Source organism: Electrophorus electricus, chromosome 8 (genome assembly GCF_013358815.1).
Source record: "Electrophorus electricus isolate fEleEle1 chromosome 8, fEleEle1.pri, whole genome shotgun sequence".
In the NCBI taxonomy this organism is placed as follows: domain Eukaryota; kingdom Metazoa; phylum Chordata; class Actinopteri; order Gymnotiformes; family Gymnotidae; genus Electrophorus; species Electrophorus electricus.
The window spans coordinates 906,659-934,158 of record NC_049542.1 but is presented as its reverse complement, the minus strand read 5'-3'; the positions used below and the strand labels follow the sequence as shown (position 1 = coordinate 934,158).

General features: G+C 47.6%; 1 protein-coding gene across 8 annotated transcripts in view; it reads left to right on the top strand.

The window, feature by feature from the left end:
* Positions 1 to 27,500, top strand: part of LOC113590314 (laminin subunit alpha-2-like) — a 124,339-nt gene that overhangs the window by 75,700 nt on the left and 21,139 nt on the right. For 4 of the 8 annotated variants that reach the window (XM_035528978.1, XM_035528976.1, XM_035528980.1 and 1 more), the window contains 25 exons: positions 294 to 554; positions 2,804 to 2,981; positions 3,614 to 3,750; positions 4,059 to 4,295; positions 4,883 to 5,026; positions 6,800 to 6,976; positions 7,234 to 7,419; positions 7,683 to 7,801; positions 8,509 to 8,626; positions 9,853 to 9,981; positions 10,408 to 10,532; positions 10,611 to 10,697; positions 12,603 to 12,796; positions 15,543 to 15,685; positions 16,141 to 16,239; positions 17,419 to 17,530; positions 19,904 to 20,063; positions 24,257 to 24,467; positions 24,544 to 24,660; positions 25,036 to 25,199; positions 25,548 to 25,686; positions 26,153 to 26,255; positions 26,351 to 26,467; positions 26,852 to 27,034; positions 27,203 to 27,208. In XM_035528978.1, the coding sequence (XP_035384871.1) occupies positions 294 to 554; positions 2,804 to 2,981; positions 3,614 to 3,750; positions 4,059 to 4,295; positions 4,883 to 5,026; positions 6,800 to 6,976; positions 7,234 to 7,419; positions 7,683 to 7,801; positions 8,509 to 8,626; positions 9,853 to 9,981; positions 10,408 to 10,532; positions 10,611 to 10,697; positions 12,603 to 12,796; positions 15,543 to 15,685; positions 16,141 to 16,239; positions 17,419 to 17,530; positions 19,904 to 20,063; positions 24,257 to 24,467; positions 24,544 to 24,660; positions 25,036 to 25,199; positions 25,548 to 25,686; positions 26,153 to 26,255; positions 26,351 to 26,467; positions 26,852 to 27,034; positions 27,203 to 27,208 (3,646 nt within the window). The remainder of the gene's footprint in view (positions 1 to 293; positions 555 to 2,803; positions 2,982 to 3,613; positions 3,751 to 4,058; positions 4,296 to 4,882; positions 5,027 to 6,799; positions 6,977 to 7,233; positions 7,420 to 7,682; positions 7,802 to 8,508; positions 8,627 to 9,852; positions 9,982 to 10,407; positions 10,533 to 10,610; positions 10,698 to 12,602; positions 12,797 to 15,542; positions 15,686 to 16,140; positions 16,240 to 17,418; positions 17,531 to 19,903; positions 20,064 to 24,256; positions 24,468 to 24,543; positions 24,661 to 25,035; positions 25,200 to 25,547; positions 25,687 to 26,152; positions 26,256 to 26,350; positions 26,468 to 26,851; positions 27,035 to 27,202; positions 27,209 to 27,500) is intronic. The other 4 variants (XM_035528981.1, XM_035528982.1, XM_035528979.1 and 1 more) reach the window with 3 other exon arrangements.

Sequence of the window (27,500 nt, the reverse complement as noted above, 5' to 3'; positions counted from 1 at the left end):
GCTCATATACCATACAACCGTGTTTGCACATTTTGTTGATATTTGTGTATTTATTGTCCTGTCAAACTAGGCCTGGACTTCCTGTTGATTACAGCATTCACTTCCTGAGATCTGTCAGGAAGACAGAACGTTTCTGTGCTCTGCACTGACACACTGCTCTCTGTTGTTGTCTGTTCTTCTGAATGTGACCTTTGTGTGCGTGTATATGTATCCTTGCGTGTGGTCATGTGTGTTGTTGGGGCCGTTGGTGTTGATGCATGTGCGTGTACGTATGCGTTTACGTGCGGATGCAGCCGAACTGCTGGTGGGATGTGGACATGCAAACATGCCGGCCGTGTGAGTGCAGCCCTCGGGGCTCTATGTCGGAGCGCTGTGACGTGGAGGGCAGGTGTGTGTGCAGGCCGGGCTTTGTGGGCCGCAGGTGCGACCTGCCGCGCTCCAGCCTCGGCCGCAGGGAGACGCAACGGCCCATCCAACGCGTGCCCCTCCACCAGGTCCAGAGATGGGGCAGCAGAGGGGGCTGCCCCCGCGGAGCCTACCCCGTCCCCACGGGGGTAAACGAACGGCACGCACGCGTGTGTGTGTGTGTGTGTGTGTCCTGCTAATATATATAACATGCACTTACATTTTCATTTGAGTTCTCCTCGGGAATTTTCATGACGGCACTGACTGGCCCACTGTGGTGCACGGACCATGACTCACACTCCATCTACAGGGGAAGCTCTGAACTTGGGACAAACATTTACTTTTGCCATCAGCCCCTCTGTTGCACGTGCACCTCCAGGGCAATCTACCGCTCAACTGTGATGCTTACGCTTACACATCCTCAAGCATGCTGGGAATGGTGAATGAGCACAAGTGTGTAGGGAATGAGCACAGGTGTGTAGGGAATGAGCACAGGTGTGCAGGTGTGTAGGGAATGAGCACAGGTGTATGGTGAATGAACACAGGTGTGTAGGGAATGAGCACAGGTGTGTAGGGAATGAGCACAGGTGTATGGAATGAGCACAGGTGTGTGGTGAATGAACACAGGTGTGTGGTGAAGGAACACAGGTGTGTGGTGAAGGAACACAGGTGTGTAGAGAATGAACACATGTGTAGGGAATGAGCAAATGTGTGTGGTGAATGACCACAGGTGTGCAGGTGTGTAGGGAATGAGCACAGGTGTATGGTGAATGAACACAGGTGTGTAGGGAATGAGCACAGGTGTTCAGGGAATGAGCACAGGTGTGTGGTGAATGAACACAGTTGTATGGTGAATGAACACAGGTGTGTAGGGAATGAGCACAGGTGTGTAGGGAATGAGCACAGGTGTGCAGGTGTGTAGGGAATGAGCACACGTGTGTAGGGAATGAGCACAGGTGTGGTGAATGAGCACAGGTGTGTGGTGAATGAACACAGGTGTGTGGTGAATGAGCACAGGTGTGTAGAGAATGAACACATGTGTAGGGAATGAGCAAATGTGTGTGGTGAATGACCACAGGTGTGTAGGGAATGAACACAGGTGTGTAGGGAATGAACACAGGTGTGTGGTGAATGGAAAAACAGCTATGAATGAAAAACATTTCCACTCCTAACTGAATTTGAAGGTGCGTGTGGAGGGGAGTATGGAAGTGTGTGGGGAGTTGTGTGTAGAGGTGTGTATGAGTGTATGTGAAAGTGTGTGTGAACTGTGTATAGGTATATGTGTATAGGTGTATGTGTATAGGTATATGTGTAAAGGTGTATGTGTAAAGGTGTATGTGTAAAGGTGTATGTGTAAAGGTGTATGTGTAAAGGTGTATGTGTAAAGGTGTATGTGTATAGGTATATGTGTAAAGGTGTATGTGTAAAGGTGTATGTGTAAAGGTGTATGTGTATAGGTGTATGTGTATAGGTATATGTGTAAAGGTGTATGTGTATAGGTATATGTGTAAAGGTGTATGTGTAAAGGTGTATGTGTATAGGTATATGTGTAAAGGTGTATGTGTATAGGTGTATGTGTAAAGGTGTATGTGTAAAGGTGTATGTGTAAAGGTGTATGTGTAAAGGTGTATGTGTAAAGGTGTATGTGTATAGGTATATGTGTAAAGGTGTATGTGTAAAGGTGTATGTGTAAAGGTGTATGTGTATAGGTGTATGTGTATAGGTATATGTGTAAAGGTGTATGTGTATAGGTATATGTGTAAAGGTGTATGTGTATAGGTATATGTGTAAAGGTGTATGTGTAAAGGTGTATGTGTAAAGGTGTATGTGTAAAGGTGTATGTGTATAGGTGTATGTGTATAGGTGGGTGTATGTAAGAGCATGTGAAGGTGGATAGAGGTGTCTGTATATAGATGTGTGAAAATGTGAGTATGTGTGGGAGTCTGTGAAGGTGTTTGTGAAAGTGTGTGGAAGCGCTCGTCACTATGGCGACAGTTTTAGACAGGTTTAATTTCTTTATCTGTCAGTTTGTCAAGAAGCTGAGAAAAAAGTTAATACAACATTGGAAATCAAAGTCTGCAGTGTGTGTGTGTGTGTGTGTGTGTGTGTGTGTGATTGAATAAGTTTTGTGAAAAATAACTCAACTGAATTGTTTTGCATGGTTCTCTGTTGTCTGTGTGTGCTGTAACCATTACCTCTATGGTTCGGTTTGGGCCTGGTGTGTTCCTGCTGTCGGACCGGCCCTGACCTCCTTAACCCAAAGCTCTGGATGGAAATGCTAACAGCGTTAGCCTCATTAGCATTAACCTCATCTGGAACACTCACACTGGCGGATCAACTCCGTGTCCTGCTGCCTCTGTGTCCTTGACCTCAGCATCCTTTGTTTGTTTGTCTGCAGCCAGAGACCCACATGCAGGCAGGGCGCGGCTGTGTGCCCTGCCACTGTAACTCGTTTGGCTCCAAGTCCTTCGACTGCAACGAGAGCGGTCAGTGTCTCTGCCAGCCGGGTGTTGCGGGGCTGAAGTGCGATCGCTGTGCTCATGGACACTTTAACTTCCAGGAGGGAGGATGCACGCGTAAGAGCTCCGTCACCGCCACCCCTGAACCTTCTGATCTAAACTCTGCAGGGTTGTGGAGATCCAGGAGCTTGGACCAGTTTGGACTGGTCATTTAATAATGAGGCTTAAAGTAACTGGCAAATATCGAGAAATTCTAGAAGTTCTACTCTTATGGGCATGATTTCACAGTTTTATCATTTAAAAAAGTAGAAGTAGGTTTGTGACAGTCTGGAATGTAGATACACACACACACACACACACACACACACACACACACACACACACATAATGCAGAGTGTGTTATAGGTGTTAGCCCAGTGCAGTTTTCAGGGTTACGTCAGTTTGTAGATATGTTGTGCCTATTATACAGACACAACACACACACACACACACACACACACACACACACACACACATACACACACACACACACACACACGAACAGCCCTGACCCTAATGATGGGGGATGCAGAGAGGCAGATGAGGACTCAATGTAAAGGTGAAGCTTGTGACATTTACAACAGGTGCACACACCTGAGCGTGCAATTAATCTCAATCTCTCTCTCTCTCTGTCCCACACACACACACACACACACACACACACACACACACACACACACACACACACACACAACGTCCCCTCCCCACAGCCTGTCAGTGTTCTCATGTAGAGGATAACTGTGACTCCACCACAGGCCAGTGCATCTGCCCCCCCAACACTGTGGGGGACAGGTGTGACAAGTGTGCCCCCCACCACTGGGGGCATGACATCAGCATTGGATGCAAGGTAGACCTCCTCCTCTCTCTCTCTCTCTCCATCAAGGCGAGGCAGCTTTAATGCCCAGACTGTGTAGTACAATATTGGAAAAGGAAAATATAATTGAACAAGTACTAATAACTGGAAAAATCTACACAGCAAAACCAACAGTAACATTATAATTATAGTAATTATAATGATTATTATTATTATTACATATCAATAGCAATGTACAGGCTATTAAAACATGCTAATAATATAAAAATAACACCAGTAGCACTGGACAGGTTAGTACTGTCTCTCTCTCTCTCTCTCCCTCTCCCCCCCCTCGTCCACAGACGTGTGACTGTTATAAGCTGGGCTCTGTAAAACAGCAGTGTAACGTGAGCACAGGCTACTGTGAGTGTCAGGAGCGCTTCACTGGTGAAAAGTGCACCGAGTGTAAGCTTGGCTACCGCGACTTCCCACAATGCATTGCCTGTGACTGTGTGCTTGCTGGCTCCACCCCCGACACGTGTGACGCAGAGGTCGGCACCTGCGCCTGCGCAAGCCGCACTGGGCAGTGCTCCTGCAAGGTGACCAATCAGAGCGCTCCATTTTGTGCATTTTCTTTTACCTTCTCCAATCAGACCCCCCGTTTAATTCTACTAGACTTGCTCTACCCACTAGCATACATGCCATTCAACCAGCAAAAGGTACAGTTGTGTGAATGTGTCGATATATGTGTGTATGTGTTTGTGTGTTCTATCCAGGGAGTGAGGTGTATATACATATACATATATAGATATAGATTTAGAGATAGATATATATGTGTGTGTGTGTGTGTGTGTGTGTGTGTGTTGTGTCTAGGCTAACATCCAGGGAGTGAGGTATATATATATATATATATATATATGTGTGTGTGTGTGTGTGTGTGTGTTGTGTCTAGGCTAACATCCAGGGAGTGAGGTATATATATATATATATATATATGTGTGTGTGTGTGTGTGTGTGTGTGTGTGTGTGTGTGTGTGTGTGTGTGTGTGTGTGTGTGTGTGTGTGTTGTGTCTAGGCTAACATCCAGGGAGTGAGGTATATATATATATATATATATGTGTGTGTGTGTGTGTGTGTGTGTGTGTGTGTGTGTGTGTGTGTGTGTGTGTGTGTGTGTTGTGTCTAGGCTAACATCCAGGGAGTGAGGTGTGGCTCCTGTACATCTGGTTCCTTTGGTCTGATAGCAAGTAACCCGTTGGGCTGCAGCCGCTGTTACTGTTTCAGCGTCAGTACAGTGTGTACTGAGGCCCAGGGCCTCATCCGCATGAGGGTGAGTAACACACACACACACTCACACACACACACACACACTCACACACATACATACATATACATACATACACACACACACACACACACACACACACACACAACACATTCTTCTCCATCATCTCTGCTGTCCCACTCCAGGCCGGCTGCCCCAGAGAGAGGCAGAGAGTAATTGAGATGTTAAAGATTGAGGTTTATAATTTGGAGAGCAAGGGAGAGAGTCAAGGAGAGCGAAAAGGAGGTAGAGTAAGGGAAGATGAGAAAGAGAGGAAGAGAGGGGAGGAGGGAGGGAGAGAGGGAGGGAGGGCTAGAAAGCGATAAGATATTGCACTCTCACTTGTTTGTTTTTAATAAGGATTTTCTGGAAGATCCACTCCCATCCCCCCCAAACTCCCATCAGCCTCTTGTGTGTCCATGGAGACGCGCGCAGCCGAGCCGTACTGAAGGACACTCGCGAATAAGCCAGAATCAGCAAACAACTTCAATAAATGCCGCAGCCCAAAAGTTCGTCTAAGTTTGTTTGCTGGGAGGATGGAGGAGAGAGAGAGAGAGAGAGAGAGAGAGAGAGAGAGAGAGAGAGAGAGAGAGAGAGAGAGAGAGAGAGATGGGTGAAGTGGGTCGAGTGGGTTTAGTTCATTTGTGAGAAAGCGAGAGATTTTCTCTGAGCCAGTGAGTCGTAAGATTGCATGTTGACTTGGAGAGCAGGGTTTATCCCCCTGGGAGCCCCAACGTCTGCTGCGCCTCCCCCCGGTGCGTATGCAAACGCGCTGAGCCAATTGGAATTTTTACTCCGACAATTAAAGGATTTCTGGGAGCCTTGACATGCCAAATGTTTGGCGTGTGAATGCAGGGGATTTGGAAAAGCCTCAGAGAAGTCTCGGAGGACTTTCGGAATGTTGAGGAATGTTGACGTGGATGGGAGTTCTTCACACCCCCCAAAAAATATGGAGTGCCAACGAGTGAGGCTGGATAATGAAAGACAGCTAGTATGTAGACACCTCCCAGTCATGCCTCGTTGGACATCCCACTCTGAGACAGTGGACTATGGAGGGACCCCCACCCCCACCCCATTTCGAAGGCTTTCAACAAGGATTTTGAAGTTTGTCTCGGGGAACTTGTCATAAGAATGTTTGCGAGGACACATACTGATGCTGGACGAGAGGTCCTGTCTCCCCGGGTCGACAGCGAGGTGTGGCTCATCGCTCCGGAGAACGTGTTTCTACAGCTCCAGACTCTGCCAGCCGTGGGATGGTTTGCGTACTCTGTGGTCCTGCTCCGAGGGTCTGCGTGGTCTAGCGCTTCAGGGCTCTGCTGCTCTGGTTCTTAAATGCTCCTGTTTCACAGTAACATCATTGGATGGAAATTGCACAAACTGACTGGCAAGGGTGGCGTCCTATGACAGTGCCACTTAATGCCACTGAGCTCTTCAGTACGAGCCCAGTACTGCCACTTTGGAACACATGGTTTACATTATAATTAGGAGGGATGCCCACATACTTTGGTCATATAGTTATATTTCGGAGGGATGTCCACATACTTTTGAACACCACAGCTTTTACTGTTGACCTAATTATCATTATTGGTGTTTAATGTCTGTCTAAATGTAATATAGTATTGGACTCATTAGGACTGAATTACAAAAGAAAGCCAATTTGTTAAAATGATACGTTGATAATTTGTTAATTTACCTAATTTGTGCTCCAAAGTGGACATAAAATGTATTTGTAAGATTTCACCATGTACAGGAAGCGCTTTTGTTCTTGCTCTCTTGTAGCTGACTCTTACTCCAGAGCAGACGGTGCTGCCCCTAGTAGACAGAGCCAACGTGATGGCGACAACCGTGGGCGTGACCTTCCAGCACCCGGAGATCCTGGCCAACGCCGAGCACGTCCAGCAGGAGCTGGCTGAGCCGTACTACTGGCGTCTGCCCCGGCAGTTCCAGGGCTCCATGGTTTGATCCGCTCATCATCTCCGTACCTCAGTCGTTCCTCGCGTTCAGTGTCTGTCTGCCCCTCTGATCCACCGCCAATAATGTTTGTGGAAAACGCTCGGCATCCGCTTCCTTGGCGAAATTCATCCTAGCAAAGGAACTCTAACCCCAAACAGTGTTTTCCTGACTTATATCTTTATTTTTAGTAATACTGGAGAACGTCACACATAAGACATGTTTTAGTTAATGGATCGATTGCTTTGATTGATTTGTGACAGATCACGGCATACGGGGGAAAGCTTAAATATGCCATCTACTATGAGGCCCGCGACGAGTTAGGCCACACCTCCTACGAGCCACAAGTTATCATTAGGGGTGGGCCCAACAGGGACAAGGTCATGGTCCGCCACATGCCAGTGCCGCAGATTGGCCAGCTGACACGTCATGAGATTGACATGACAGAGGTGAGCCAATCACACTGGGGAGCTGACGTTTTGTTCCTGCCCTTAGCCTACTCCCCCAGGAAACACCAGCATGCTGTGGGATTTGACAGCATACACACACACACCAACTATAGCGATATTCCAGTGAGAGATGATAGGCTACTGTGCAACCAGTTATATTTATGATAAAATAGATGCATCATTGAACACACAGAGGCCAGCTTCCAGGTCTGGCTAAGTTGTTATTTGTTTTTGTTGTTGTTGTTGTTGTTGTTGTTTTGCAGCATGAGTGGAGACACCTTGACAACAGCGCGATGAGCAGGGAGAACTTCATGGACGTCCTCTTCCGTGTTGACTACGTGCTCATCCGTGCGTCCCATGGTAACATGATGAGACACAGCAGGTATTCTCATGCGCATTACACACACCTTACACATAACCCTTACACACCTGAGGGGCACCTGACTCACACCTATACAAAGTATTCATCTAATGTAGATTATGTCATGATTTTAAAAAGAGGTGTAGTAATCCTGATGGGCACTAGAAGGCTTTCATTTGGGAGGGTTTTGTCTTTTCTTTTTCCAAATAGGAGCAATGAGAACTCTTATTATTAGCTCTGAGATCTCTGACTGGTGAGACCCAACGAGAACTAATGTATCAGCTCTGAGATCTCTGACTGGTGAGACCCAACGAGAAGTCCTGTATCAGCTCTGAGATCTCTGACTGGTGAGACCCAATGAGAACTCTTGTTATTAGCTCTGAGATCTCTGACTGGTGAGATCCAACAGAAACTCCTGTATCAGCTCTGACTAGTCAGATCCATCTGCCCAAGTTCTCACTATTCACCAAGTGCCAGACTGGAATGAAACCAAACTGAAAGTGCTAGAGATTTAAGATTTGTTTTGTTTGTGTTTGGTTTCTTTTTTTAGTTTTTTAACAAGGCCAGACAAAGCACAGACACACGCACGCACACACACACACACACACACACACACACACACACACACACACACACACACACACACACACACACAGAAGAAAATGCCTGCTCTGTTCAAATGTCTCTTCTAATCCGGCTTTGTTCCGGTTTTCTCTGGAAACGCGCAGGATTTCAGAGATCTCTCTGGAGGTGGCGGAGGAGGGTGGGCCGTCAGCGGAGAGCGAGAGAGCCTATCAGATCGAGAAGTGCGTGTGTCCCACCGGCTACTCGGGACTGTCCTGTGAGGTGACGCAAAACACACCTTCCTGCACCGCACGCCACTACATCAGCCCTGCGGGGCAGCTACTGGGAGGGCGGAGAGAAAGGATGGGTTGAGGGAGAGGTGGAGGCATGAAGCAGCGCAGGAAGGGGGCGCGCCAGCAGATGGAGCCCGGGCAGAGGAGGAGGGGGCGACGTAACTGTGAGACAGCAACCCTGATCATCATTCCGGGGGCCATCCCAACTCTGACGGGATGCACAGCAATCATCGCGTTCAGGAACTTCACGTCTGTAACTTCACGACGTATTTCACAGGGTGGATCACACACTGGCGACTTTTCCAGAACTTGACATGATGAAACACTACTCATCCAGCAGTCTGAGCGCACTAGACACGGAGCTGTCACTGGCTCACTAATGCTCTAACGCCTGCCGGCAAGTTTCACACGTTGCCAGGTTGCCCACCTTGGCTGGCTAAGTCCAACTGCTGCACTGCCGTCTGATAATCAAGTCTGATTGTTAATAAAGACAAACATTTAGGAATAAGGTAATTAACCATTCATTTGCAAAAGTTTTTCGTGGGTTTTTTTCGGTCAGGGTATCGGGGTTTGCCATGTTTTTTCAAACCATCATGAAATTCTGATACGGTAAATAGAATTGTCACGAGGACACGTGATTGGTTGAAAAGACGGCAGTCGTCTGCCACTCCCCTTCAAGGGAGACAGCCTTTGTGTCAGGAGTGCACACACCCCACCCACCTGGACGGCCATCTCTTACACGGAACACAGGGCCAGCGTATCAGGCGCTCCTGTGGACCTCCACTGTCGTTACACTGAAGCCTGTGTGTGTGTGTGTGTGTGTGTGTGTGTGTGTGTGTGCGCGCGTGTGTCTCCCTCTCTGTGTGAGTCTCAGTGTGTATGCGATGTTCAGTTTCAGCTTGGCTCGGGCGACAGGGAGACAGATGGCGTTTCCTGGGAAACGCCTCGTAGTTAAAAAAGTATTTTTAAACAGGCGTTTAGCAAGTTCTCCATGAACAGATGGAGCGCTAAATGGGTCCGATTAATTTGGAGAAGGATACAGGAAGACACAAAGAGAAAGAGACAGGTAGAGTGATACAGAGAGAAAGCCAGGAGAGAGTGATACAGAGAGAGGGAGAGGGGGAGAGACAGGTAGAGTGATACAGAAAGACCAGGAAAGACTGTTTGAGTGTGGATGCATAAATGTGTGTGTGTGTGTGTGTGTGTGTGTTCCAGGAGTGTGTGGCCGGGTTCTACAGGCTGTGGGTTAGAGCGGGCAGTGATGTGTCGGGCATTGGCAGCTGTGTGCAGTGCCAGTGCCATGGACACAGCAACACCTGCGACCCCGAGACTGGCGTCTGCCAGGTGAGACCCCCTCTTATTGACCGAGCACTCCCCCAGCTCCCCTGATTGGACCACAGCCTGAGGGTGCTGCTCTCTGATTGGAGCTCTCTTAACGTCAACAAGGATCAGATTAAAGGCATTACATGGAGCAGTGCCTTCGTTAGCATGTGTGCTAATAACAATATCATTTGCATTTCACGGTATTTTTGCTAATTGAAAACGGTGTGTGAGCACAGTGGGTAATTTGGTTAATTAAAAAATGAATGAAGGTTTTTGAGTGACATACACCAGCTATGCCCATCTTACACACCATGTTGCGCACACTCTCCTCCGTTCCCCCTCTCCGCTCTTCTCCGCTCTTCTCCGCTCTTCTCCTCCTCTCTGTCGTATTGTCACGGTGGTATTTTGTGCTGTAAGTGTGTTGTTACCCATGATTCTCTCCTGCAGAACTGTCAGCACCACACTGAAGGCGAAAAGTGTGAGAAATGTTTGGCGGGATTTTACGGAGTGATACGTGGTTACCCTGACGACTGTAAACGCTGCGCATGTCCTCTGACCAGCCTTGAGAACAAGTGTGTGAACCTACACACACACACACGTACATTTTCTCACCTGAAGTGTGGAGTGATTGTCACTGTCTTCCCGTCCAGTTTCAGCCCCACCTGTGAGGCAGACGGCTTTAGTGATTACCGCTGCACCGCCTGTCCTGAAGGATATGAGGGAAAGCACTGTGAGAGGTTAGGGTACACCCCCACAACTACACCCAACACCCCCACAACTGCACCTCATCAACTACACCCTACACCCCCACAACTGCACCTCATCAACTACACCCTACACCCCCACAACTGCACCTCATCAACTACACCCTACACCCCCACAACTGCACCTCATCAACTACACCCCACACCCCCACAACTGCACCATCAACTACACCCTACACCCCTTGAAATACACCATCAACTACACCCTACATCCCCACTACTCAACTACACCCTACATCCCCTCAACACCTCAACTACACCACACACCTCCACAGCTACACCTCAACTACAACCTACACCCCCTCTACTACACCTCATAACTAGACCTCAACTACACCCCAAACCTCATCAACTACACCCTACACCCCTACAGCTACACCTCAACTACACCCTACACCACCTCAACTACACACAACATTCCCACACCCTCTCAATTACACCTCCATTACACCGCTACACCTCATTAACTACACCCTACACCCCTACAGCTACACCTCAACTACACACAACATTCCCACACCCTCTCAATTACACCTCCATTACACCGCTACACCTCATTAACTACACCCTACACCCCTACAGCTACACCTCAACTACACACAACATTCCCACACCCTCTCAATTACACCTCCATTACACCGCTACACCTCATTAACTACACCCTACACCCCTACAGCTACACCTCAACTACACACAACATTCCCACACCCTCTCAATTACACCTCCATTACACCGCTACACCTCATTAACTACACCCTACACCCCTACAGCTACACCTCAACTACACACAACATTCCCACACCCTCTCAATTACACCTCCATTACACCGCTACACCTCATTAACTACACCCTACACCCCTACAGCTACACCTCAACTACACACAACATTCCCACACCCTCTCAATTACACCTCCATTACACCGCTACACCTCATTAACTGCACCCTACACCCCTACAGCTACACCTCAACTACACACAACATTCCCACACCCTCTCAATTACACCTCCATTACACCGCTACACCTCATTAACTACACCCTACACCCCTACAGCTACACCTCAACTACACACAACATTCCCACACCCTCTCAATTACACCTCCATTACACCGCTACACCTCATTAACTACACCCTACACCCCTACAGCTACACCTCAACTACACACAACATTCCCACACCCTCTCAATTACACCTCCATTACACCTCTACACCTCATTAACTACACCCTACACCCCTACAGCTACACCTCAACTACACACAACATTCCCACACCCTCTCAATTACACCTCCATTACACCGCTACACCTCATTAACTACACCCTACACCCCTACAGCTACACCTCAACTACACACAACATTCCCACACCCTCTCAATTACACCTCCATTACACCGCTACACCTCATTAACTACACCCTACACCCCTACAGCTACACCTCAACTACACACAACATTCCCACACCCTCTCAATTACACCTCCATTACACCGCTACACCTCATTAACTACACCCTACACCCCTACAGCTACACCTCAACTACACACAACATTCCCACACCCTCTCAATTACACCTCCATTACACCGCTACACCTCATTAACTACACCCTACACCCCTACAGCTACACCTCAACTACACACAACATTCCCACACCCTCTCAATTACACCTCCATTACACCGCTACACCTCATTAACTACACCTACCTCATCACCTACCCCCGCACCATGTCAACAGGGCACTGGGTGAACTGGTACTGTGGATGATGTCTTAACTACCATTACACATCCTGCTGTCACTGCCCTGGTCTTACATGTGAGATGCATATGTGTGTATGAACTCTGACCTCACACTGCACCGACCCATTCCTCCTCCCTCCCTGCAGGTGTGCATCAGGTTTCCATGGTAACCCCCAGGTGGTGGGTGGGCATTGCGAGGAGTGTAAGTGTGATCCAGTGGGGGCGTGGCCTGTTCCGTGCGATGCACACACGGGCCAGTGCCAGTGTCGTGCAGGTGCCACTGGCCCACAGTGCAACCACTGCATGGAGAAGCATGTGTGTGGACCAACTGGCATTGTGTGTATGTATAAGTGTGTTACTAACACACACACACACACTCATACACACACTCACACTCACACACACACACACACACTCACATTAAGAAACGAGTGCGATTTTTGACAAATATTCTGACGTCATGGATTAACAGGTAAACTGAGAGGTTGTTTCTCTTTTCACGTTCAGAGTCCTTCAGTTTTGTGTTGATCTTAAAAAGTAAAACTGAGTGATTGGATCATTTTCAGGGTGTAGAGGTTTCAGGGTGGATGAATCTGGGTGGAATAGTATCTGGGTGTAGAGGTTTCAAGGATGAGATGTTTCAGGGTGGATACCATAAATCCAGTCCAACAGCCCCAGTATGCAATGCAGAACTATAACAAACATTTAACAGAACATACAACATTATGAAAATTATTTGTATTTTTAAAAAATTCTTAAAATGATTTTTGTTGTTGTAATTTGTTATTCTTTTGCCCTCCGACACCTTCCTGTTGAAAATAGATGATCTTTGAAGTACTGTGTGTGTATATAAGTACGTATGATCGATTAGTGATATAGCTGTCTATTATAGATGGGAATGTGTGTGCATAACTGTGTATGTGTGAGGGTTTGAATGTGTGTGTGCGTGTATGCGTGTGTTGCGTTCGATAAATTTCACCCCATTTCATCATGGTGCATTGTTCTGTCACCACATGTATTCTGCTCTCTGGCGCGCACGCACACACACACACACACACACACACACACACACACACACACACACACTCACACTCACACCGTGATCTGCTTTTATGTTTTTAAATCATATACTCAGTTCTAATCAGTTAACAAATCATAGTGTGTAATTGTTGTGTTTATGATGTTTACACCTGTTTGGAAACCTGTTCTACTGAGGTCTAACTAAATACACACATTAACACCATCATCATGGCATTAGCAGTGTGACCCGAACACCTATAGCTTCAGAGTCATGTCACCCTACTCTGATTGTGTTGTTGATCTTTTTTTTCTGATTCGATTCGTACTTGTCTGTTTGCATCACTGCTGAGGTGTTTATTCAACCTTTTGCTTTGTTCTTCACAAAGTTCTTCACAAAATGCTGAAGGTCAGAGAGACAGAGACCCGTCACCCGTCTGTCTGCTGGCTCTCTCTCTTCATTACCTGTGTGTCTGCCGGTTCTCACCCTCATCTTCACCCGTCTGTCTGCTGGTTCTCACCCTCTTCTTCATCCGTCTGTCTGCCGGTTCTCACCCTATTCTTCACCCGTCTGTCTGCCGGTTCTCTCTCTCTTCTTCACCCGTCTGTCTGCTGGTTCTCACCCTCTTCTTCATCCGTCTGTCTGCCGGTTCTCACCCTCATCTTCACCCGTCTGTCTGCTGGTTCTCACCCTCTTCTTCATCCGTCTGTCTGCCGGTTCTCTCTCTCTTCTTCACCCGTCTGTCTGCCGGTTCTCTCTCTCTTCTTCACCCGTCTGTCTACCGGTTCTCACCCTCTTCTTCACCCATCTGTCTGCCGGTTCTCACCCTCTTCTTCACCCGTCTGTCTGCCGGTTCTCACCCTCTTCTTCACCCGTCTGTCTGCCGGTTCTCACCCTCTTCTTCACCCATCTGTCTGCCGGTTCTCACCCTCTTCTTCACCCGTCTGTCTGCCGGTTCTCTCTCTCTTCTTCACCCGTCTGTCTGCCGGTTCTCTCTCTCTTCTTCACCTGTCTGTCTGCCGGTTCTCTCTCTTCTTCACCCGTCTGTCTGCCGGTTCTCACCCTCTTCTTCACCCATCTGTCTGCCAGTTCTCTCTCTCTTCTTCACCCGTCTGTCTGCCGGTTCTCTCTCTCTTCTTCACCTGTCTGTCTGCCGGTTCTCTCTCTCTTCTTCACCCGTCTGTCTGCCGGTTCTCACCCTCTTCTTCACCCGTCTGTCTGCCGGTTCTCACCCTCTTCTTCACCAGTCTGTCTGCCGGTTCTCACCCTATTCTTCACCCGTCTGTCTGCCGGTTCTCTCTCTCTTCTTCACCCGTCTGTCTGCCGGTTCTCTCTCTCTTCTTCACCCGTCTGTCTGCCGGTTCTCACCCTCTTCTTCACCCGTCTGTCTGCCGGTTCTCACCCTCTTCTTCACCTGTCTGTCTGCCAGTTCTCTCTCTCTTCTTCACCCGTCTGTCTGCCGGTTCTCACCCTCTTCTTCACCCGTCTGTCTGCCGGTTCTCACCCTCTTCTTCACCCGTCTGTCTGCCGGTTCTCACCCTCTTCTTCACCCGTCTGTCTGCCGGTTCTCTTTTCTCATCTTTCTGTCCCTTTCTTTTGTCTCATTCCCAGCACACTTAGAACAGTGAGCCAGTGAATGGAGGGAGGGAGGGAGGGAGGGAGGGAGGGAGAGAGGGAGGGAGAGAGGGAGGGAGGGAGGGAGAGAAAGGGAGGCAGGGGGAGGGAGCAAGAGAGAGACACTCTTCCCGGAGGACACACTGAGAAAGTCATTCATCCATTTTGTGTTTAACCTGGTCATACACACACACGTACCGTCACACATCTCCAGTGTCTGCTTGTGCGGTGTAACATTTTTTTGTTGTTGTTTTGATCAATAACCCTTTACCTTTAACCCCAATTGCACGTGTGAACTTTGCAAGTGGAAGGTGACGTCCCAACGGAAAAGTATGCATGTGATTGGCTAGCAGTGTGTGGAACATACATACATACATAAAATATGAGCATACTCTTACAAATGTAATAACAGAATTCTAATGTGTACCTTTGTGTGTGTGTGTGTGTGTTCCAGCCTGTGATGATGACTGTGTGGGACTCCTCATTAGAGACATGGACCGCCTGCTGCATCTGATCACTAGTGCCAATCTCACACTGCCCCTCCCCCCACCGTACAGAGTGCTCTACCGCTTTGAGAACATGACTGAGGAACTAAAGGTATGTTTGAGTGCGAGTGTGTGTTTCAGTGTGTGTCTACCTCGTGTCTGCCATCATAGTTCCAGCGTTCTACCTTCTGCTAACTTGTTTGAAAGTTTTGCGTGTATGTGAATATGTGCAAATTATGTATATCTGTGTGTAGGGGGGAGAGAGAGAGAGAGAGAGAGAGAAAGAGAGAGTGTGTGTGTACCTTCTGCAGACATAACTATTATTTATACCAGTGACTGTTATAATATACTGTAATGCTACATACGCACACACACACACACACACACACACACACACACACACACACACACACACGCGCTCCTCCTCTCGCAGTACTACCAGGGAGATGTAGGCCAGTGGTAAACACATACAACAAAGAATCATACTTATTTATAAAGGTCAGTGTGTGTGTGTAAAAATGTATTCATGCATCTACCATTCTCTCTCTTACCATTCTGTCTCTGCAGCACATGTTGTCACCACAGAGGGCGCCAGAGAGACTGCTGCAGCTCGCTGACAGCAACCTGGGTAGCCTGGTCACAGAGATGGATGAATTACTGAACAGGGTTTGTGAAACACACACGTCGGTTCTCACTCTAGATCTGGTTTTCCAACCGATAAAATGCATTCAAAGTGTTTCTGGAGTGGCCTGGATTATAGCATGAAAACCCTGGCAAACTGGGCACAACAGAACAACACAACCTACACAACAAAGCAACACCACCACAGTTAAAGAGGCTTGACTTCAGGACTTGCTCTGATTTGTGGGTGTGTAAGTAATGTGAAAGTGTGTGATCTGACTGGAGAAGCTGTCTGTGTGTGTGTGTGTGTGTGTGTGTGTGTGTGTAGGTCAAAGCCTGCGTAGCTACAATGGCTGGGACGGTGGTGTGTGTGTGTGTGTAAGACAGCTGGGACAAGTATAGCAACAACACAGGCTACAGTCATTGGTGTGTGTCTCCAAGGCCAGTGGAGGCAGTGTTGAGTTTGACTTCAGTGAATGAAGCCCAGTTCTGACCTCGTCCTGTCAGGGTCTAAACCTCGTCCAGCCATGTGTCTCTGTGTAGGTTGGGGGTCACCTGGACAGATTACGTCAACTTCACACTACTGTATGTTGTGTGTCTGTCTTAAGCACCAAGAACCCCCAGGTCCTCATACTTGAATTTAAATCTTTAAACTCCTACAGCTGTTCATATCTGAGCTTGGATGCGACAGAAAGGCCGTTTTTAAAGTCTTTCAAAATAAACAGAGGAAGACGCACGTTAAATATAAAATTCTGCATTTTTAAGCCACACTACCCGGGTCTGGAGGAACCATCTGGCCTGCCGTCCTTCCGCAGTGGAGAACAGGCTGTGTGGGGGTGTGTGAAGCACAGGTCCTCTGAATACGGCGAGGTGTCGACTTCCTGTTTAATTAGGCACTCTGCTCTTTCATTCTCAACAAACCGTTCTCCGTAACGACTATTCCTACACGTCTCAGAGATTTCTTTTCCTTTCTGGGTGTTATAAGAGTTGAAATTATAAGTGTGATGTAAACATTTATAATGTACACACTTATAAAAGTGTGTTAAAACATTATTTATATGTTTGAAACATTTAAAGGATATTAAATGTTTACCTGAAACTATTCCATGTACTTTAATAGTAAGTAGAATAAGTATTTGAAGTTAATTTTAGTTGGTGTTTCTAAGCACTGTCGAGGTAAGTGTAGGAAGTATTTGAAGTGAAACGCTGTTTTGATTCCTTAAGGCTACAAAGGTGTCAGCTGACGCAGATCAGACACATGACGATGCAGAGAGGAGCCACAACCGCGCTGAAGACCTGGAGAACTTCATCAAGAACACACTCCTCGCAGCTGAAGGTACACACACACACACATACTGATTATCCATCATCAGCATACACACACACACACACACACACACAGATTATCCATCATCAGCATACACACACACTGATTATCCATCATCAGCAAACACACACACACACAGATTATCCATCATCAGCATACACACACACTGATTATCCATCATCAGCAAACACACACACACACACACACACACACACCATATATACACACGGATTATCCGTCATCAGCATACATGCGCCTTTATTTCCATTAGTTGTTCTGGGGTGAACCTCTTCATAGCTAAGCTAACGATAAAGCTAAATAACCATGAAGCTTCTCAACCATAGCGTCCACACCGAGTCCTTCAAGATGAAATATTTAATAACGCAACATGACGTGTGTCTGTTGTGTGTGTGTGTGTGTGTGTGTGTGTGTGTGTGTGTATATATATATGTGTGTGTTTGTGTGCGCGTATATATGCATGTGTATACAAGTGTGTTTGTGTGCGTGTGTGTTTGTGCGTATAAATGCATATATGTGTATATATGTGTGTGCATGTGTGTGTTTGTGCGTATAAATGCATATGTGTGTATATATGTGTGTGTGTGTGTGTGTGTGTGTGTGTGTGTGTGTGTGTGTGCGCGCGCGCGCGCGCGTTCTATTGGTTTATCTGGTATGGTTAATGAAGGCTCTACCGTGGCTCTGGCTATAAAATCTTAATTAAAAGTAATGAGAACCAGTGAAGGCAGAGTAATCAAACCAGTATGAAATCTCACACTCCGTGTGTGTGTGCGAGAGAAAGAGAGACAGAGAGAGAATATATCTGCATAAACGCGGTATGTGTGCACCAGATGGTGTCGTCTGTAGCTCTCTGGATCACACGCACAGACCCACTCTTACAGGACAAGACCAGATCAAAGCAGGTTTTCCCTCTTTACGTTCGCCGTTCGACAGCGGCTTTGATAAAGTGCCTCTGTGCAAACATTACTCGCCAAAAAACCGTTGACACCGGCGGTTCAGACGGCCGAGGCGCCGAGACGAACCGCTATCACTCGGAACTAACCCTTCCGCGCGTCTGCCGCACGCCTCTCCGGTCCAGATCGGATTAGCTTGTTTTTCGAGGTGTTTCCCTCACAAAACGAGTTAAACTGTGGCGGTTCAATCCACCTCCCAGACTTTAATTGCTTTTAAAACTTAGTAGGCAATTATTTCCAGCGGCTTTGCTTTAATAGGTGTATATTTTGCTCTTTGAAATCATATCCCATGTTTTCTCAGGAACTCGCTGAGCATTGTGGGAAACACGTCTAATTACGCCTCATTTACATTTCAATTTGGCGATTTTCATTTAAATTAGAATCCGCAGAGTTGTGGGGTTTTTTAAGTGTTTGGAACTGATTGGATTTTGATTTCAAAGAACAAATTAATTTGATTAAAGCACATTAAAGCTGACAGAGGAGAATTTGAATTTCTTTTAAGCAAAGCTGAAAGAAATGAAGCACTGGGGTAGGAATAAAGAAGCAAAAAAAAATTAAAGTATTTAAAACATGAGAGAAATCTCTTTGTCTTTCACTTTGCCACCGCTGGCTTTGTTGCGTTGTGTCTAAGAGTGACGGGAAGTGTGTCTGAATGCTAATGAGCAGGAAGCAGAGGACGACTGCTGACCCAGGATCAGCCACCCAGTCACACATTAACGCAGGGCGGCACAATACATCGTTTGACAATCAGTATCGTGATCCCGGGCTTTCACGAAAATTATATTTCAGAATGTTGCAATATGTGTCACACACACACACACACACACACACACACACACACACACACACACACACACACACACACACACAATCTATTTATTTATTTATTTATTTTTTACCAGTCTTTACAGTTCAGTGGGTGCTTTGATGACAGTCACATGATGTCACATAATCGAAAAAAGACAAGAATCATGTCAAAGTAACGCAGGGCCAGTCTTTAACCCTTTCATCTACAAGGGTTCATCAGTTTCCAGTAGAGGAATAGGCATTGCCGCAATCGCAATATGTAGCAATAAAACCGCAACGAGGCATTTTTTCCATACTGTGCAGTTCCCTATTAAAATATTAATCACTGTACAAAATATTTTAAAAGGGTTAGGGATGAGCTGTGAATGGCGAGATGTCTGCTGCATACTGTTTCAGGTTTAATTAACAAATGGATCTGAAGCAGGGATGTGGAATGGAGTGTGTGTCTGTGTGTGTGTTTCAATATATACTGTATAATGTGGTTGAGTGTTGTGTATGTATGATGTATAATATGTGTATGTTGATGGGTATGTATAAAGTATTCTGTATAATGTGTGTGTGTGTGTGTGTGTGTGTGTGTGTGTGTGTGTGTGTGTGTGTGCAGCTCTGCGGGACAAGGCTCGGGAGCTGAACGCGACGCTGAGCCGGAGGGATGGAGAGGAGAAGAGTGTGAATGAGATACAGGATGAGATAAAGGCCATGCTCACCGAACTCCGTAAACGCCAGCTCAGCCCACACACACACACTGCAGAAGAGGAGCTCAGGTACCCCCCCCACACACACACACACAGAGGTCTTTACCCATACACATGCCCACTCTGCTCAGGTAATCACGGTGTCATGTTCACCAGCAGGTGGGGTCATTCCACCATCGCCACATGACCTGGCCCTTCCTGCCTCACACAACACAGGTCATGACCTTTCACCCACATCTGCTTAAGCCACATCACGAACAAGCACAACCCCGTGCCTAAGTCACCAGGTTACAGTCGCCGTAGCGATGGCAGCGCAGACATGCTGCCGTTCGATTGTATTTCGCGGCTCAGTGAGTCCTGGCTGAGATGAAGAAACGCTCTCCTTCTCGTGTACTATCCTAATGAACTAATTAAATTGTGCCCGAGGTGGGGACAGGGGGGGACACCATTCTGTTCCATTCAAATCACTCTGGTAATGAACTCCACTTAACGGCTTGCCGAGAGCCCCAGGAAAATGAAGAGAGACATCTAGTGGTCGGTGGTGGAAACGTTTTCTAAAAGTGGTTGGTACATCAGATAAAGGCAAAAAGTGATGTTTTTTTAAAAATATGAACCAGGATTTTTTTATGGATAGTTAATTATTTATTTAAGGTCCACATTGTGCTGACTTGGAAACTATCTACCCTGCACGGAATGAACAATAAACCCCGAATAATTGGGGATGCAAATTGTTTATGCAGAGGGACAAAGGAAAAAATATGATTCGATTATGACAGTGATTCAAAATGTAATCTTCATCACTTTCCCTCTCCCTCTCTTTCTCCCCACTCCCTCTCTCCCCACTCCCTCTCTCCCCACTCCCTCTCTCCCCTCTCCCTCTCCCTCTCTCCCCCACTTCCCTCTCTCCCCACTCCCTCTCTCTCCCCCTCTCCCTCTCTCCCTCTCTCCCCACTCCCTCCTCTCTCCCTCTCTCCCCACTCCCTCCTCTCCCCACTCCCTCTCTCTCCCTCCCTCTCCCTCTCTCCCCACTCCCTCTCTCCCCTCTCTCTCTCTCCCCACTCCCTCTCTCCCCACTCCCTCTCTCTCCATCTCCCTCTCTTTCTCCCTCTCCCTCTCTCCCCACTTCCCCTCTCTCCCCTCTCTCTCTCTCCCCACTCCCTCTCTCCCCTCTCTCTCTCTCCCCACTCCCTCTCCTCCCCACTCCCTCTCTCCCCTCTCCCTCTCACCCCCTCTCTCTCTCTCCCCACTCCCTCTCTCCCCACTCCCTCTCTCCCCACTCCCTCTCTTTCTCCCTCTCCCTCTCTCCCCTCTCCCTCTCTCCCCACTCCCTCTCTCCCCACTCCCTCTCTCCCTCTCCCTCTCTCCCCTCTCCCTCTCTCCCCTCTCTCTCTCTCCCCACTCCTCTCTCCCCACTCCCTCTCTCCCCTCTCCCTCTCTCCCCCACTCCCTCTCCCCCTCTCCCTCTCTTTCCTCCCTCTCTCTCTCTCCCCACTCCCTCTCTCCCTCTCTCCCTCTCTCCCCTCTCCCTCTCTCCCTCTCTCCCCACTCCCTCTCTCCCCTCTCCCTCTCTCCCCTCTCCCCTCTCTCCCCACTCCCTCTCTCCCCTCTCTCTCTCTCCCCACTCCCTCTCTCCCCACTCCCTCTCCCCTCTCCCTCTCTTTCTCCCTCTCTCCCTCTCCCCTCTCCCTCTCTCCCCTCTCCCTCTCTCCCCACTCCCTCTCTCCCCTCTCCCTCTCTCCCCTCTCCCTCTCTCCCCACTCCCTCTCTCCCCACTCCCTCTCTCCCCTCTCCCTCTCTCCCCACTCCCTCTCTCCCCTCTCCCTCTCTCCCCTCTCCCTCTCTCACTCTATTCTCTCTGTCTCTCTCAATTTTCAATTCAGCTCAAGTCACTGGTGCTTTGTTGGAATGAAAAATATTCACTTTTGTGTTGCCAAAGCTTTGATGAAGAAATTAACATGTTAAACCAGAGATATAATAGACAAGAACAACACTGCAACTGCTAACAGTAATATTAATAACAACAATAATAAAACTATAACAGCAGTACGGCAGTTACCATTATTACTTCTACCATTACACTACATCTCATCCTGCATGTCATTGACTCTCCTCTCCGTCCCTAGTGTGTGTTAGTGTAGTGTGTTTAGTGTAGTGTGTGTTAGTGCAGCGTTAGTGTGTGGTAGTGTAGTGTGTGTTAGTGGAGTGTGTGTTAGTGGAGTGTGTGTTAGTGCAGCGTTAGTGTGTGGTAGTGTAGTGTGTGTTAGTGGAGTGGTAGTGTAGTGTGTGTTAGTGGAGTGGTAGTGTAGTGTGTGTTAGTGCAGCATTAGTGTGTGGTAGTGGAGTGTGTGTTAGTGGAGTGGTAGTGTAGTGTGTGTTAGTGGAGTGGTAGTGTAGTGTGTGTTAGTGGAGTGTGTGTTAGTGTAGTGTGTGTTAGTGCAGCGTTAGTGTGTGTTAGTGGAGTGTGTGTTAGTGGAGTGGTAGTGTAGTGTGTGTTAGTGGAGTGTGTGTTAGTGTAGTGTGTGTTAGTGCAGCGTTAGTGTGTGGTAGTGTAGTGTGTGTTAGTGGAGTGGTAGTGTAGTGTGTGTTAGTGGAGTGTGTGTTAGTGTGTGTTAGTGCAGTGTGTGTTAGTGTGTGTTAGTGTGTGTTAGTGTAGTGTGTGTTAGTGCAGCGTTAGTGTGTGGTAGTGTAGTGTGTGTTAGTGGAGTGGTAGTGTAGTGTGTGTTAGTGCAGCGTTAGTGTGTGGTAGTGTAGTGTGTGTTAGTGGAGTGGTAGTGTAGTGTGTGTTAGTGCAGCGTTAGTGTGTGTTAGTGCAGCGTTAGTGTGTGTTAGTGTAGTGTGTGTTAGTGCAGCGTTAGTGTGTGTTAGTGCAGTGTTAGTGTGTGTTAGTGTAGCATTAGTGTGTGTTAGTGCAGCGTTAGTGTGTGTTAGTGTAGCATTAGTGTGTGTTAGTGCAGCGTTAGTGTGTGTTAGTGTAGTGTGTGTTAGTGCAGCGTTAGTGTGTGGTAGTGTAGTGTGTGTTAGTGCAGCGTTAGTGTGTGTTAGTGTAGTGTGTGTTAGTGTAGCATTAGTGTGCGTTATTGTGTGTTAGTGTAGTGGTAGTGTGTGTTAGTGTAGTGGTAGTGCAGTGTGTTGGCGTAGCATTAGTGTGTGTTAGTGTAGCGTTAATGTGCGTTATTGTGTGTTAGTGTAGTGTTAGTGTGTGTTAGTGTAGTGGTAGTGTAGTGTGTTGGTGTAGCATTAGTGTGTGTTAGTGTAGCATTAGTGTGCGTTATTGTGTGTTAGTGTAGTGTTAGTGTGTGTTAGTGTAGTGGTAGTGTAGTGTGTTGGTGTAGCATTAGTGTGTGTTAGTGTAGCGTTAGTGTGCGTTATTCTGTGTTAGTGTAGTGTTAGTGTTAGTGTTTGTGTGTTCATGTAGTGTCTGTTAGTGTAGTGTTAGTGTGTGTGTGAGGGGACTGTTCTCTTTGCTCATCTATTGGTACTACAGATCTTCAGAATGATATGAGTAGGGGTTGTTGTGTTGTAAATGTGTTAGTGTAGTATTAGTATGAGTGGGGGTTGCTGTGTTGTAAGTATTTGATTTGCCTTTTTTGTATCTGGATGGATGTCTGGATTTCTGGAGATCTCCCTAATTCTGCCCTGCATGTGTTGTTGTTGGTGCCCCTGTGCACCTTTAAAATAGTTTTACAGAATTGTTAGTTTGTACAGAATTACTCAGTTGAATATTTGTTCCATTTGTTGAATTTCTCACAGAAATACAGGATAATCGGTTCAATTTCAGATTCAAATATTTTAGCCAAATTTTGATTGGAATTTTTACTGAAATGTTTTCTTTTATGGCACAGTGTGCTTTTCCTCTCAGTTCATTCACTGCCAGTTAAAATGTCCAGAACTCATCATAATCTCTAAATGTTTGAATGGTCAATATCGTTGGTGTTTGATCCCTGACATCTGGATCCTTTCTGGAATATCATACATTAATGTTTTTTAGATTCACTGCCAGGGTCCAGGTTTGTCAGTACTGCTCTGGCAGGTCCAGGGTCCAGGTCTGTATGTACTGGCTCAGCAGGTCCAGGTTCTGCTGTAGACCCAGTGAGCCATGCAGACTGAGACCAGGAGCTGTAGATTCTTCAAGTATTTTGCCAGTTCATTAATATCGATGTTAAAAAGTGTTTAAAAAAAGTGGCTTAGATTGCAGCCTTGTCTCACTCCATGTTCCTGAGAGAGGATGTTCCACATCTATTTCTCTCTCGCTCTCTTCACAGAGCTGCAGAGGCTCTCCGTGCGAGGGTGGAGAGACTGTTTGGAGCCTCTCACCAGGCTACAGAGCTCCTGAGGGAGGAGGTTGGGAGGAAGATGGAGGATTACGGGAACAAGCTGACCGAGGCACAGGACCTCCTGAAGGAGGCGCAGGGACACAGCAGACAGGCTGAGGTCCTGTCCTATAACAACCAGCGCAACTTGGAGAGCCTGCAGGTACACACACACACACACACACACACACACAGTAACACTTGTAAGTTCCTGTTCTCTGAATGCGTGGCTTTAACAGGGAAAACAGGAACAAGCGAATAAAGGCAGAAAGGAGGCAGAGGGAATACTGGAGGACAGCGAGACCGTACTGGAGGAGGCAAACGCACTCTCAGACACCATCAACCGGGGCATCGAGGTCAGACTAGCACACACACACAAGCACACACTAATACAGGTACATGTTGAAGGCATAAGTAGAATTAAGTACAATTAAGTAGAATTCCTCTCCGAGAGGTTTACAGTATCAGATGTAAACACCGTGGGACGTATTTTGCGTCTCATCCCGTCACTGAAAGGATTAATACAGCTCGTCTAAACTGTCGGGACATGTTTTGTCAAATGATCCTTTCAAAATATGTAAACATGTAAGAAGATCATTTAGTCACTGATGCAGATGTAAGAAAGGTAAGTTTCAGACACAGAAATCCAGGTGTGAGGGAGGTGGGTTACCACAGGCTCTGTGCGTAACGGTGTGTGTGATGTGTGTGTGATGTGCACTGGCTGGCTTTAGGAGCTGGGTGAGATGAAGCAGGACTTGGTTCCTGTCCAGGACGAGCTGGAAGACAAGGTGGGACATCTGAGTAGAGGCCTTCAGGATCGAACACTGCCACGGCTACTGCAGGCAGCAGAGCAACATGCACACCAGTTAAACCAGTCAGCCAGCATACTGGACAGGTGTGTGCGCATGTGTGTGTGCGCGCAGCATACTGGACAGGTGTGTGTGCGTGCGCATGTGTGCGCGCACATGTGTCTGATCAGAGCTCAGTGCTAACACGCACGCGCATGTGTGTGTGTGATCGGAGCTCGGTGCTAACATTCATGTGTGTGCGTGTATGTGTATCTGATCGGAGCTCGGTGCTAACGCGCGCGCGCGCGTGTGTGTGTGTGTGTGTGTGTGTGTGTGATCGGAGCTCGGTGCTAACATTCATATGTATGTGTATATGTGTGTGTGTGTGTATGTTTGATCGGAGCTTGGTGCTAACACGCATATGTGTATATATGTGTGTGTGTGCGTGTGCGCAGTATCCTGGAGGAGGCTAAGAACGTCTCCTTCAATGCCACAGCAGCGTTTAAGTCCTATAGCAACATCATGAACTTCATCCATGAGGCAGAAAAAACAGCCAAACAGGCCAAAGGCACTGCCATGCAGGCAGTGCAGCAGGTACACACACACACACACACACACACAGCCATGCAGGCAGTGCAGCAGGTACACACACACACACACACACACACACACACACACACAGCCATGCAGGCAGTGCAGCAGGTACACACACACACACACACACACACACACACACAGCCATGCAGGCAGTGCAGCAGGCACACACACACACACACACACACACACACATGCACACACATACATTCACTATTCAATATTCACTATTCAATATTCAATAATTACTATTCAGTATTCACTATTAAATATTTAATATTCACTGTTTAATATTCAATATTAAATATTCTCATCCCAATCAATCAAAAAACATGCAGGCAAACATAAATTTGAAGTGACTGTGGATGTCATAAACTGAGTGGATGTGGTGGGAGGTGTGTGTGTGTGTGTGTATGTGTGTGTGTTTTGTGGTCAGGCTCTGACTGCTCTGTCCTTATCCCCGAAGGCTGTGGGTCCTAAGGGTTCTCTGAAAGACAGCGCCAGGAGTTCTCTGCAGAAGAGCCAGCAGCTCTGGAGAGAGGCGGACGAGCTGGACAGAGACGTCAGAGGTAATGCCGTCCTGCCCTCCAGGAGTAGAAGCATCCGGCACCTTCGCGGGAACTGTCCAGAGTCACGACGGGCTTCTCGCTGTCTGTTTGTTTAGAGAACGCAGAGAACTTGGGAGCCCTGCAGCTCCGGCTTAAAGGAGCTGAAGAGAAGAACAGAGACCTGCTCGAGGGCCTGAACATAACCATGGCGATCCTCCACGCCTTCCCTAACGGTGTGTGTGTGTGTTTTCCTACCTTCACACTGAGCATCACACCTGAGTTTCCTCACTGCCCTTTGACCTCTCACCTGTGCAGAGGTGTTAACTGCTCTTAGGTATTACACGCTACTGGAGCCCCCACCTCTCAACCTCTCACACACAGTAGGGTAGACTGAAGTGACCTTCTGCTGTTTTACTGTCCAACTGCTAACACCCTTCAAATTGCTAAGCTGCCAAACTCCTCATTGTTCACTTTAAAGTTTACTGTAAAATCTCTTTGTGGATCTCACTGTCTTCTGTAAAGTTTACTGTCTAATGCTCCTGGACGTCTGTGAGCCCCGCGGAGTTTCCTGTCAGGGCTCCGCGGGGTCGCCTAAGGCTGCTGTTTGCTCCGCGCAGACACGGCGGCTAAGATCCAGGCCACGAAGCAGAAGGCGGGAGAGGCGAACGCCACGGCGCTGGACGTCCTGGAGTGTCTCAGAGACGTGAACCTCAACCTCATGGGCCTGAAGAGGAACTACAGCAGACTGGAGGATGACGTCAAGAAGGCCAACAGCCTCATCCAAGACCCCGAGAAAAACAGTAGGACTCTTTTATCTCTTCCTTTGTTGGAGAATATTACTGTAATAGGCAAGACATCTGCATTGGGGGTAGATTTCCTCCATCCGTGTGATTGGACATGTCTGACGCTCGCTTACGGTCAAATCTTATCCTCTTTTTGTTCTCTCCTTTTATTTTGAACGTCGACAGCGATAAGTACGTACTCCAGTTCTCCACTCCACCGTCTCACCAGCATCTGCATGAGACTCTGTGCCCTTCCTCCCCTCACCAGTTCCATCCTTCCTCACTGCCCAGTGGGGTTATGAACGTCTTCCGAAGGTGTCGCTAAGCTCATTAGCCTTGCGTGCTAACGCTAATGCTGACTGTCAATGTTCACCCGGTCACACTTCTGTGCTCTTGTCTTTTCAGCTCCGTGTCTTTGACTGCATACATTGCCGGTTCCGGCCGGTGCGCATGGTCTCTCCGTCCCACACTCGTTCTCTTTGTG